This window comes from Musca autumnalis, unplaced genomic scaffold, assembly GCF_047663935.1.
Source record: "Musca autumnalis isolate F117 unplaced genomic scaffold, ASM4766393v1 scaffold_1, whole genome shotgun sequence".
Classification (NCBI taxonomy): domain Eukaryota; kingdom Metazoa; phylum Arthropoda; class Insecta; order Diptera; family Muscidae; genus Musca; species Musca autumnalis.
This window is the reverse complement of record NW_027411644.1, coordinates 151,652,517-151,665,965: the sequence shown is the minus strand read 5'-3', so window position 1 is coordinate 151,665,965 and position 13,449 is coordinate 151,652,517. Positions and strand designations below refer to the sequence as shown.

The 13,449-nt window shown below is 33.3% G+C and overlaps 2 protein-coding genes across 2 annotated transcripts in view; both read left to right on the top strand.

The window, feature by feature from the left end:
- LOC141388543 (nose resistant to fluoxetine protein 6-like) overlaps positions 1 to 3,168 on the top strand; it is a 37,398-nt gene extending 34,230 nt beyond the window's left edge. Inside the window, exons 10-12 of the mRNA XM_073958465.1 lie at positions 634 to 776; positions 2,698 to 2,806; positions 2,900 to 3,168. Of these exons, the coding sequence (XP_073814566.1) occupies positions 634 to 776; positions 2,698 to 2,806; positions 2,900 to 2,955 (308 nt within the window). The 3' untranslated portion in view covers positions 2,956 to 3,168. The remainder of the gene's footprint in view (positions 1 to 633; positions 777 to 2,697; positions 2,807 to 2,899) is intronic.
- A 9,006-nt stretch (positions 3,169 to 12,174) lies between these two features.
- Positions 12,175 to 13,449, top strand: part of LOC141388532 (nose resistant to fluoxetine protein 6-like) — a 71,541-nt gene continuing 70,266 nt past the window's right edge. Inside the window, exon 1 of the mRNA XM_073958452.1 lies at positions 12,175 to 12,402. Within this exon, the coding sequence (XP_073814553.1) occupies positions 12,333 to 12,402 (70 nt within the window). The 5' untranslated portion in view covers positions 12,175 to 12,332. The remainder of the gene's footprint in view (positions 12,403 to 13,449) is intronic.

The following is a 13,449-nucleotide window of genomic DNA, read 5'->3' as shown; positions in this document are numbered from 1 at the left end:
GCAACACGCAGAGCTATAGGTTTGGCCCTAACTTGTGCAAGTAGGTATACCCGTAACACAATACAATGCGAACGAGAATAAAATCCAGAACATTATTAAGTCTACAGTAATGACCCCGGCACATATGGTCCGTTGTGCTTCGCGTCACGCGTGAGAAACAAATGGGCCAAATACATACGTTCCGTTGTGAAGTTTTCATGTGGTTGTTGTAACGCAACGCTCAACGCGCCGAATATGCAGCGGCCGAAACAAACACATGAAAAAAGTGTAAAAGATGCCAAGTTTGCTCCTGAAGTTTTCATGTGGTTGTTACAACGCGACGCTCAACGGACCGTATGTGCCGGGGCCTTAAGGCTTTGAGATTTTCTTGTAAACATTTTTTAATTTTTTGTAACATTCTTACCAATAAACTCCTCTTAAACTCAACATTTTTATTGTAATGGCCCCGGCACATACGGTACGTTGTGAGTCGCGTCACGCGTTAAAAACAACAACCACATGAAAAATGTGTAAGTGATGGCATGTTTGTTCTTGAAGTTTTCATGTGGTTGTTGTAGCGCAACGCTTAACGGACCGTATGTGCCGGGGCCATAATTTTCATTGTTATTTAATATTCTTATGTCTATTTTACAGGGCTTGCTTATGATATCGCTAACATGAGTGCCTTCCGCCTATTGGGTAGACTAACTTTTCAAATGTATATGTGGCATGTGAACATTATAAGAATAACGTTCGGATATTTCCGTCAACCTATTTACATCACCGAATTCTATTTGGTATGTATTTCAAAACAAAAAATAAAGTATAAAATCCTACATGTATGTTTGTTTGTTAATTATATCGTCACCATAAATGCCGGAAGACGTAACCCACAAAAATAAAACTTTACAGGAGAAGCAAAAAACGTTGTAAAATGAAAATGGTGTTATAAAATATCGAAAAATTTTAGTATCGTGGTTTAAGACAGAGAAGAAATATATTTTTTGAAAAAAATTACATTTTTTTCCAGAATGTTAGAAGCTGTGTGGGTTACGTCTTCTGGTATTGTATTTTTCTGAAATACTAAAAGACGTAACCTACAATTTATTGAGTATACATTTGAAGAAACTAGTATAAATGAAAAATTATAAACAAATTAGGACTGGTTTATTGGCCTACGCGGTTAAGCGAACTTTAAACTAGCCATCTGACGGTGTTGGGTTCAATTCCCAGTCTTGACGTTGATATTTCAATGGACCACAATTAGGTGAACTGTTTATTCCAACCATCACTATAATTACTTATAATTTCAATTGTATTAGACGATATTAAATCTGGAATATTATATTTATTGTTGTATTTAAGTCAATTTATTGACAGAATATAGTTCATATAAATTAAGTGATCTGCAACAGTTTAAATGTAACTTGTAATTGTCATAAGGAATGTTGTCATAAAAGTAATGACAATCACTTGGAATTAAGCGTTTTAAGTCTTGCAGGTGTTGAAATTTCTTTCTTGAAACTTTTAGCCTTTGTGTGTACATCTGAGGAGCATTCACTGCCTCAAAATTTGTCGGACTTCTCTATGGTAGAATCTGCTACTCGTCTTTGATATCAAGTTTAAAAAAGATTATACTGCTATGATCAAAAGCCAATGCTCGCAGTGACTGTAGGATTTCCTGTCTTTTTGTATAATCCAAACCAATACAGAAAATTTGCGTTTTTGTCTGGACCTATTCGATTATTACAATCAGTTGATCTCTATTAAACCATGGGTTAGTTGACCAGACCATCTTTTGCAAATTTACAGCCTAATCGTATCCGTATTTAAAGAATACATCTTTGTACTAGAACGACGTGAATTTTGACCACATACACGTTTTCGTATCAACGTCTCAAATTTTGAACATTTCCGTTCGTTCTTTCTCTTGGAAAAATGAACAATATCGGGACGAGCATTGCCTTCCGAATAACCACTTCCTTTTGTCCGGTTAACATATTGTTTTCCATACGTGCGTTTTAGATGTTTATTTAAATCAGGGCATAGGTCTTCTGTCATCATCTTCATTATTTCAATTATGGATTTTTTCTGTAAGATCAGTAAAAACCGTCTAAAGTCAAAGTTATGCCTTAAAAATTAACTAAAAGAATGGTCTTTGTGATTTTTGAAAAAAGCTACCATTCTTGAGATATGATAACCTAAGAGTCAAATTACACATATGGAGAAATAAGCCGAGTAAAAGACAAAACTGTTAAAGTAACTACACCATGTGATAGGTATTTCCATACCTTACCCATTTTGCAGTAATCGGTTCAGTAGAACTGGGTCTAACCCGGTTTTGAACCTGGACTTTCGGGTCAAATAACCGGTTAACCGAATCCGCCCCGTGGAAATTATACATTAATTCAATAAGCCCTCCCTTTGGCATTATAATTGCTGCAAATATCAAAGAATACATTGTTTGTACTGCTGTTTAGTTTTGAAATAATGTGGGTTACGCCTTTTGTGTTCTATGAAAATTACAGTATGCTGTTACGTCTATTGGCATTTCTTGAATAGGATCGTTATTTTTAAACGTAGAAGCTTGAAATTTTGCCAGAGCATGTATTTTAGCTTAATATATCAGATTCCATCAAAAAACGAATTTCCATTTCCATGTCGGTTACGTCTTCCGGCATTTATGGTGACGATATGTATGTATATACTTTTCAATAGTTCGGCCAAATCGTTTTGAGTTTCGTATTGTCGGCAATTGTGGCTCTCATTGTGGCATTATTTGTGGAATATCCAATAAATAATATTGTAAATACATTATTCAAAAGAGGTTAGTAATTAAAGGACAGTTAAAGGCGATAGCGTTTCAAGAGAGAGAAAGAGAGAGGTCAACAACGTATCTTAACTTATTTTTTACTTTTAGTGGTTAAAGGCAGCGGAAGAAAAGAAGAAGTTGGAGAAATGAAATCTGTCTCTTAAGAATATCTGGCGCCAAAGACAGTAATGAGAAGACAACACTGGAAAATACAAGGCTACCCACTAACGCAATACCCAGGAAATTTGTGGTTGCTTCTCACGAATCTACCATGTACTTTCTACGTATCTCAATATGTTATATTTGTTATTGTGTATCTTTGGAATAAGATATAAGATTTATTATGTTTTTTTTTGTTTTCAAAATAATATTATTAATGGCCTGTTTCACTACGACGATTCGAATTCAAATTCGTTCGAATTACTACCAAACTTCTGCTTCTTGGTAAATATTTGATTATTTTTTTAATTGTCAAACAAAATTTTTCTACAATAACAGGAGTTTGGTAGCAGTTCGAACGAATTTGAATTCGAATCGTCTTAGAGAAACATACCATAAAAAAATTAACATAATGGGTTAGTTGGGGGTTTTGTAAGTGGTTACGACTCTTTTTGGTAGTCGTCTACCAAAAAATACTATAAAAAACCCATTATTTAGTAAGGATTTTTTGCTGGGAAATTGCATTTATCAGTAAATTGGGCTGATTTCTGAAACGTTCAAACACTTTGCAATTGGGTTGATTTCAGTAAATTAAGCTGACATCTGAAACGTACTAAGGCATTGCAATTTTTAGATTACGTCAAAATATTTCAGTTGCACACTAATGCATTTTTCGTGCATTGCAACTGCAAAATATCACAAATAAAAATAGGTTGTTCAATAACTTCGCAAGTAAAAAGTACATGCAAGTACTCAGCAAGTTCTCAGTAACGTCTCTCAATTAACTTTACTCTTTCGAAGGTAAACAAATTTATAATAGTTGTGTCTTTTTTAGTAAGGTTTACTCAGTAACTTGTTTTCAGAGAATAAGAACAATTATAAGGAAATAGAGAAAAAAGTAAAAAGAAAGCATTTAGTAAACTTTAGCAAGGTAACAATTGATTACCAAAACAAAAAGAAAAGCGACAATATATGAAAGAAAAACTAACTCCAAAGCAATGAAAAAGTTCTTAAATTTTAAGCAAAGTAAATAAAAAATAATTAACATATTAATAAAATAATCAATAAATATAGGTTAAACCTAATATTTGTAGTATTTTTGAAAAATTCTTCCAGCAACCTTTAGCGTGTTCTCAGCAAACAACTGTCAAAATTGTTCTCTCATTTCGCTCTCTTTTACTGAGCTTTTGTGTAAAAAATCAGAATTTAATAATATTTCGTAATAATTATAACAAATTATGACGTACAAAGACACACTTATTGTTATTGAACAGAGATGCTCAAAATATTTCGTGCATTAGTAGTGGTAAGCGAACATTCCCATTGTTAAACCACGGCAGATGAATATAAAGCAGAATTAGGCACCTCTTTACTCGCGAGCAAGCAAAGAGAGCTTCTCTCTCCACTCACTAATTGAAAAACCATGGACTGACAACAGTGTTTGCTCAAAATGTTGTTGTTGTATGCCGAATGCTGATATTAAGCATTGTTGCTCGCTTCCTTAGCACAACTGACTGTGGATACATAAGTTTATTTTGATTTGTGAGGAAAATTAAATATTTTATAATTTTTTTAAAATACAAATTAAGAAATAAAATATAATAGAACACGTGAAAAACGCCTGATTCGATTTTTGGACAATGGATCAATAAAAATCGTAGTGTTCGGCTGAGGAGCACTAAAAATCGTAGTGTTCCGACTGCCGGATCTCTAAAAATCGAAACAATGGATCAATAAAATCGTAGTGTTCGGCTGCGGAGCACTAAAAATCGTAGTGTTCCGACTGCCGGATCACTAAAAATCGTAGTGTTCCGACTGCCCGATCACTAAAAAATGTAGTGTTCCGGCTGCCGAATCTCTAAAAATCGAAACAATGGATCAATAAAAATCGTAGTGTTCGGCTGCGGATCACTAAAAATCGTAGTGTTCCGACTGCCGGCTCACTAAAAATCGTAGTGTTCCGACTGCCGGATCTCTAAAAATCGAAACAATGGATCAATAAAAATCGTAGTGTTCGGCTGTGGATCACTAAAAATCGTAGTGTTCCGACTGCCGGATCTCTAAAAATCGTAGTGTTCCGACTGCCGGATCACTAAAAATCGTAGTGTTCCGACTGCCCGATCACTAAAAAATGTAGTGTTCCGGCTGCCGAATCTCTAAAAATCGAAACAATGGATCAATACAAATCGTAGTGTTCGGCTGCGGAGCACTAAAAATCGTAGTGTTCCCACTGCCGGATCACTAAAAATCGTAGTGTTCCGACTGCCGGATCTCTAAAAATCGAAGAAATTTATCAATAAAAATCGTAGTGTTCGGCTGCGGATCATTAAAAATCGTAGTGTCCGACTGCCGGCTCACTAAAAATCGTAGTGTTCCGACTGCCGGATCTCTAAAAATCGAAACAATGGATCACTAAAAATCGTAGTGTTCGGCTGCCGGATCTCTAAAAATCGTAACAATGGATCAATAAAAATCGTTGTGTTCGGCAGCGGAGCACTAATAATCGTAGTTTTTCGACTGCCGGATCACTAAAAATCGTAGTGTTCCGACTGCCGGATCTCTAAAAATCGAAACGCTGTTAATTATGCTTTCTGAGGAAAATTAAATATTTTATGGGTTGTGGAACGAGTAAAAATTAAAAATAAAAATTAATAAATAAAATGCACGTGTTTTAAATTATTTAGCTTTAGTAGAAAATTAGAAAAAAAATCATCTTGTTGTACAATGGCGCACTAAAAATTGTAGTGTTCCACGAGCCGCAACACTTAACAAATAACGTAAAGGTAATGAACCACACATATGGTTGTTATGATCTGTGTGGAAATGTTAGATTTTTTGATAGGCATTTTACATGTAAATGTGTCCAAAATTTAGTGGCATAAAAATGTTTATTTTTGTTTTCATAATAACACTATCTTATTATGAACACAAAAATAAACATAATTATGTCGGGTTTTTATATAACACATAGTAAAGTTGCCTGCTACTTTGTGGTACCAATAAAAATATCTAAAATATATAAATATTTCATCTAAAAATTTAAATAAAAATCCTCTGGGGCACAAAATATCTTCAAGTTAAATATTTTTGGTTTTGCTTTAGAAAAATTGTAAGGCCGTTTTGATTTTTTGTACATTATACTTATGTTCCTATAATTATATCCCAAATGTATAACAGATTTTAATAAATTTTATTTATTTATATTTAATTCAAATTAATAAATACATATAAACATAAAAGTTTAACAAAAAAATTTTATTTTAAATAAACATAATACTACCTCAGCAGATAACTTAGTCGTTACTGAACTGGTAATTAAAAATACCGTCAACTTTTACCATTAGCATTGAGCATATACATTATATATATATAATTTATGAATATTGTTTCTTGTACAAATGGCAACAGGTACAACTTCACCAAAATTATAAGTGTGTGGTTATATTTATCCCGAAATCATAAAGTTGACTTTAAATGTACAATCCTACTTGCGGAAAATCAGCACATTCTCATTGAGTGATTTTGTTTGTTGTACAAATATCAACAGGTGTTATTTCCCCAAAATAATAAGTGACTTCAAACGTACAAGTCTACTTGGGAAAATCCACATACTTTCTTCAACTGCATTCATTGAGGAATTTTGTTTTTTGATACAAAAAGTTACAGGTACAATTTTCGCAAACATTGTGTTGTTATCAATATTTTCCGTTCGTTATTTCTTTTGTTCACATTAAAAAGATTAAGTAATTCATGAAGATCAAGAAGACAATCATTATACGAATATGTATATGTTTCTTCAGCCATGTAAAACTTCTCTACAAAGTGGTGTCTTAAGACACGCCGTTCGGACTCGGCGATAAACAGTAGGTCCCATATCATTGAGCTAATATGAATCGGGTTGCACTCGTTGATATGAAAGAAGTCTCCCTTGTCCCGTATGGGATGTTTGTGGTTTATAAAAATTTGTACCGCATGCATCTTGTCATATTTTCTACTAACGTTCTCAAATTTTGTAACTAATTTTAAGTACCTGGATATAACATGGCCATCTTAATTTGTATTTATTAATTTTTACTTGACCCAAAAGCCATCAAATATTTAATTTTCCTCATAAATCATAATAAACAGATGATTACCTAAACATCGAACAGTAACATTTTTACTGCTCCATTGTCCAAAAACCAGTCAGATGATTTTCCATTTCCTACTAATTTTTATTTCTTAATTTGTATTTATTAAAAAAAAAAACATAAAATGTCAAATTTTCCTCACGAATCATAATAAACTCATGTGTGGTACATTACCTTATTGTATTGCACGTGGTACACTACAATACAATTTTTAGTGATCCGGCAGTCGGAACACTACAATTTTTAGAGTTCCATTGTCCAAAAACCAAATCAGATGTTTTTCACATTTTCTTTTAATTTTTATTTATTGAATATATGTATATATAAAATATTTTATTTCCTCAGAAATCATAATAAATTCATGTATGGTGCATTACCTTATAGTACAAAACGATTTTTAGTGGTCCGGCAGTCGGAACACGACGATTTTTGTGCTTCATTCTTCAAAAACTAAATATTATTTTATTTTCATATTTTTGACCAAATTTTGTAACGTGTTTAACTAATTTAAACATACATGGATGTAACAGTTTATCTTAATTTTTATTAATCAAATTTAACCAAATATTTCATTTTCCTAAGAAAACATAATTCCTTTGTTATTTTTTAATGTTTCAACACGTGATGCACTACGATTTTTAGTGATCCGGCAGTCGGAACACTAAAATTGTTAGTGCTCCGCAGTCGGAACACTACGATTTTTTGTGCTCCCCATACCCAAAAGTAATCAATTTTAACTACATCCCTCTTAAACTTGTTGTTTTTAAATTTGAAAACAACAAACACGAGATTAAGCTTGACTTACATACAAATAGTAAGTAAAACACACATCTCAACAAAATTGCCAAAGTGAATCTAAAAATAGACACAAAGCACCGTGGACCATGGTGGAATAATAAGGTGTAAAGCCAAAAACAGCTGATCTTCATACCAGTTGTCAAAATGCGTTATTGTGAATAAAATCACATACAAAATGTAAGCAAGCAATTCACAGTAATTCATTATTGTGAGCAAATTTGACGTTTGACATGATTTGATGTGACACCTTCTTATTCCACCATGACCGTGGACGATTGGTTGTTGTTATTTATCGACAACTATCAAAATAGTTATGTGCATTCTCTGCAATGTGGAGACACATGACAGTGGGAGTTATTAATTTGGTCTACAAATGCGGCTACGAGATTTTTAAATGGTTTTATTTAGCTCACCCCGTTTGTTTTATTATTTATTCTTGGGTCAAATTTAGTAATTCAAATTTCACCCTCTTCCTGTCAACCAATTAATCTGAAATTTTGTATACACTTTGGATTTTGGTGACAATACAATTATGTTTATTCATTATCATTATAAATTCAAGATGGCCGCCGCTACAAAATGGCGGATAACGTAGGTTTTATCAATACCATCAATATGGGTATCAAATGAAATGGCTCAACAAGCAGAATACAATACACTATAAAAAATTGAAATCCAAGATGGCGGCAGCTACAAAATGGCGGATAACGTAGGTTTTATCTATCCCATCAATATGGGTATCAAATGAAAGGGCTCAACAAGCAGAATACAATCACCCTTATTACGGTTGGCGTTGTCGTATCCAAAATTGCAAGCTGACGTGTCGTAACGTCTAATTGGTATTATGTATGCTTTTGTACAAAAAAGCAAAAATTTCAATTTTTAAAGAATTCTTTTGGTAACTAACATTATTAGAATTATTAGTAGATCATTTTTAAACTTTTAATTCAGAAGAAAAACTAACCCTACAGTTTTTACAATCAAAATAAGTGTTTGGCGTAGACGTTTTTGTGGTCGTTGGCGTAGTCGTTGTCGTAGGTATATTTTTTGGTACCACGTAACATTTACGACAACGACAATTTTTTCTCATACAAAATTTAAAAAATTTATATTTTTTTAATTGTAAAACAATTCGTTTGAAATCATCTTTTGAGCAAGAACTAAGAAATTTACATTGCTTCAATCGTTATATGAGGACTCTAACAGATTTTCAATAGAAAGTTTGTCATCTGATAAAGACACGAAATTTATCTTATAAAAATGAATCAAAGTAGTAAAATTTGTATTTATTATAGTTATTTTCCAAAATATCTTAATAACCATTGCCAAAAAATTCTTTTGAAATTAATTTGTTTTTATTTTTATATGCTGTCGTTTACAAAATCGGTCACGACTTTTTCCTCGTATTTCAACGCCATACGTAATACCAATTTGTCGTGATACGCCAAACGTAATACCGATTTGTCGTATCAAAAAAAAAAAAAAAATGTATTTAAACCAAGAAATTCGTTTTGGGAATAACAAATGTATTTCTTTCGATTTTTTTAGGATATAAAATGCTATAAAAGACAAAAAATTTCGTTGTATATAATTTTTCATCATATAAAAATGTATCTTACGACTACGCCTACGTCTACGCCTACGACAACGTCTACGTCACTTGAACGTCTACGACTACGCCAACCGTAATAAGGGTGAATATACTATAAAAAATTTAAATCCAAGATGGCGGCCACTACAAAATGGCGGATAACGTAGGTTTTATCAATCCCATCAATATGGGTATCAAATGAAAGGGCTCAACAAGCAGAATACAATATACTATAAAAAATTGAAATCCAAGATGGCGGCCGCTACAAAATGGCGGATAACGTAGGTTTTATCAATCCCATCAATATGGGTATCAAATGAAAGTGCTCAACCAGTAGAATACAATGTACTATATAAAACTAAAATCCAAGATGGCGGCCTCTACAAAATGGCGGATAACTTAGGTTTTATCAATCCCATCAACATGGGTATCAAATGAAAGGTCTCAACAAGTAGAATACAATTTACTATGCAAAAATGAAATATAAGATGGCCGCCGCTACCAAATGGCTGATAACAATTTTTTATCAATCCCACCAATATGGGTATCAAATAAAAGGGCTTGACAAGAAGAATACAGTGCACTATACAACCTCAATATTTAAGATGGGCGCAGCCACTAAATGGCGTATAATTAAGATTTAAATTTAGAAATTGAATCTGTAATTTAGATATCTGATTCATCCAGCCTGAATCCACCACCCAAGTCAAGATTTTTTATCGTGTTGAGGACTGTGTGGCGTTAGCGGTACACCACCCAAGTTAAGGTGAAAGGTTAAAACGCGCCGAGAACTGTATGGCATTAGGGTGGATAAAAATGATATGTCGTTAGCGTTTCCCCTTAAGACTCAGGCGCATCTTGTTGTACATAGCCTTGCCCCTTTATTGGACCTCTGGGGGGTCGACCGTTTAAATGTGCATTACTCGTGGGAACAAAATGGTAAAAAAAATATATAAAAAATACAAACACAAATAAAACAGAAACTGCAACACAACGTAAACGAAGGCTTCAAAAAGCGAAAGAAAAGTATAAAGCAAAACGAGCTAAAGAAAGTGAAGGTGATAGAAATAGTCGATTACAGAAACGACGGGAACAATTAGCGTCAAAAACACCTGAGCAATATGAGGCCAGGTTAAAAAAGCAACGTCAGCGATATACACAAATGAAGCGTCAGAAACGCCTGAAGAGTATGAAGCCAGGTTAACAAAGCAACGTGAGCGATACACACAGATGATAGCGTCAGAAACGCCTGAAGAATATAAAGCCAGGTTAACAAAACTACGGGAGCTATACACACAGATGTGTGTTGCCTTTAATACTATCATGGGCTTCTACAATACATAAAATGCAGGCCAGCACTGTGGATCACGCAGTCGTATACTTAGGTGCGAAACTGTTTGAAGAAGGTCAAGCCTACGTGGCTCTTAGTAGAGTAAGATCTTTGCAGGGACTACGTATAGAGGAGCTGGACTGCAATAAACTAACGGGCAAGAAACCTTGCAATAATGAAGCACTAAATGAATTAAACAGAATGCGAAATAAAAACTAAAAACTAGAAAATAAAAATAGGTAAAAAACTTTTTAAGTTAAACGGTTTTATGTTAAACATACATTGCAATGTTTAAGATAAATGTACTAAAAACCAAAAAATAATAAAATAGATACAGTCGTGGGAATTATAAACATATGCACGTCAATTGTCTACAATCGTTGATTAAAATGTTTGTTTTGTAATGTTACACTATAATTAGGCAGTTGTTCAACCGACAACGATGGACGTGTGATAAGTAGGGCTAGAATGTGGAAACAAGCTAGCAAACTCGATTATAAGCGAGTTTTAGGGTTTCATAGTGGTGAGCGAGTAGTACTTTGTCGATTAAAGACAAACTACGAGCAGTGAAACGATTCCTCGCCAGCCAGCAGTGTGAATGTCCAACGATAAACTAGTTGAAACATCTCTTTTATTTACATGGAGTGTATAACTATTGGAATTTCCATGAGCAAGAAAATAGTAAGTAATTTCCTCACCGTCTGCGGGTCAACTGCCTAACGATGAACGATTCTTCTATCGCACATTAAGTCGATAATTTGTAGACAATTGAAGTGCCCCACGGTTTTATTTTAGTCCAGTCTATGCATATGTTTATAATTCCCACGACTGTATCTATTTTATTATTTTTTGGTTTTTAGTACATTTATCTTAAACATTGCAATGTATGTTTAACATAAAACCGTTTAACTTAAAAAGTTTTTTACCTATTTTTATTTAGGTGTTTCGGTTGAATTCGCATTTAAACGAATTCATCAGTCACACTTATTCTTGAGCTCGAGTCGTCACAAAAGTGGGGAAGGGTTCTTTGTTTTAATACAAAGAACTAAGAGAACTGATGAGTCCAAGTGGCGTTGGACGAAACTAGTCTTCTCTGCCATCCCCAGAAGTAATCAATTTTAAATTCATCCCACTTTAAATTTGTTGTTTTTAAATTTGAAAACAACAAACACGAGATTAAGCTTGACTTACATACAAAAAATTATGTTTATTTTTTGCTATTGCTAAAATTTATTAACTTATTTTTGAAAGTAGTGCCATGACCTCCCAATATTAAGGTACTTAAAAATAGATTTGATTTTATGTTTAACCTGTAGCTAACGCTACAACACATTTCCTATTTAGCCAGTTCGTTTCGTTGTAAGCTTAGCATGTCTCATTTCGCCAATAGTTTGAAAATATTTAATCATATACGGAGCATCATTCAAGAATAAATTTGTGCGTGACAAGTAGAAATAGAGCCTATTCGAAAGTATATACAATCTAAAGGTAGTTTATTTCGGTATTGAAGTAACGAGAAGTAAGTCTAAATACATGATGTCGCAGTGGTTAAGTGTTGTGCTGTTTATAGTTGCAATCACAAAAACGGAAGGTCAAACAAATTGTGAGTTCGAACAATGTAAAAATAAGTAATAAAAAGTAAATAAAAATGAAAAGTAAGACAAAGTATCTCCAGAGATTAAATGTGCAAAAATTTAAATAATTTTTACATATTATATACATAAGTAAAACAAATATTATATACTACAGTAAAGGAAATTTGATATGCTTTGATAGTGTAAAGAAAATAATTATTTAACATATGGAAAATTCGTTTCATAGTCTTATCGAAAAAATCCAATTTATAAGAATATAAGCTATAATCCACCACATAAAGTTTGCTGTTAAACAAATATGAGTTACAATCCAATTTGAATACTACAAAACTTAAAATGAAAGCATGAAAATGAAATCCTAAAAAGAAGTAATTATAACAACCTGAAGAAAAAAACTAGTAAAAGCGGCATTAATATCGGTCGGGTAGTAAATTTATCAGTATTACTTTTATACCTTCAGCCTTCAGGCTAGAAAGGGTATACACTTTGATACAAGTTCGAATATGGAGTATATTGGCCCACTCCTTCGGGTACTTCCACACAAAATTCGGTTAAAGAGAAGTATAAGAGCTCCTCTCGGATCGTTTTGAAATTTGTTTCAGTAAGTTGTGCCTGCGGCTCCCTTTACGACGGACGGTACAATGTTTTTCTCTCGGATCGTCTTGAATTTTTTTTTCAGCAGTTTGTCCTTGCGGCTCCCTTTATGACGGTACAATTTTTTTCTTGCGCAAGTCCATATTCTCGCAGTATTTCTGATTGGTGCAGACTTTGCACATAATATTATTTTATCTAGTCATGTATCAGGTTGGAATATGAGCTATATCGGTTCACTCCTTCGGGTACCTCCCACACAAAATTCGTTCTAGCGGCCTCAATTTCAACGGTACAATCTTTTTCCGGAGTAAGTCAATACTTCCTGAGATAATGGTCCAAGCACCAAAATTCTCCCGGCACATACTAAAATGGCTATTGTGCAAGATAACTCTAAAACTTTTTCAAAAATTTCTTTCAAACTTAGTTTAACGTAATTTAATATTTCGAGTCCTTTACGAAGA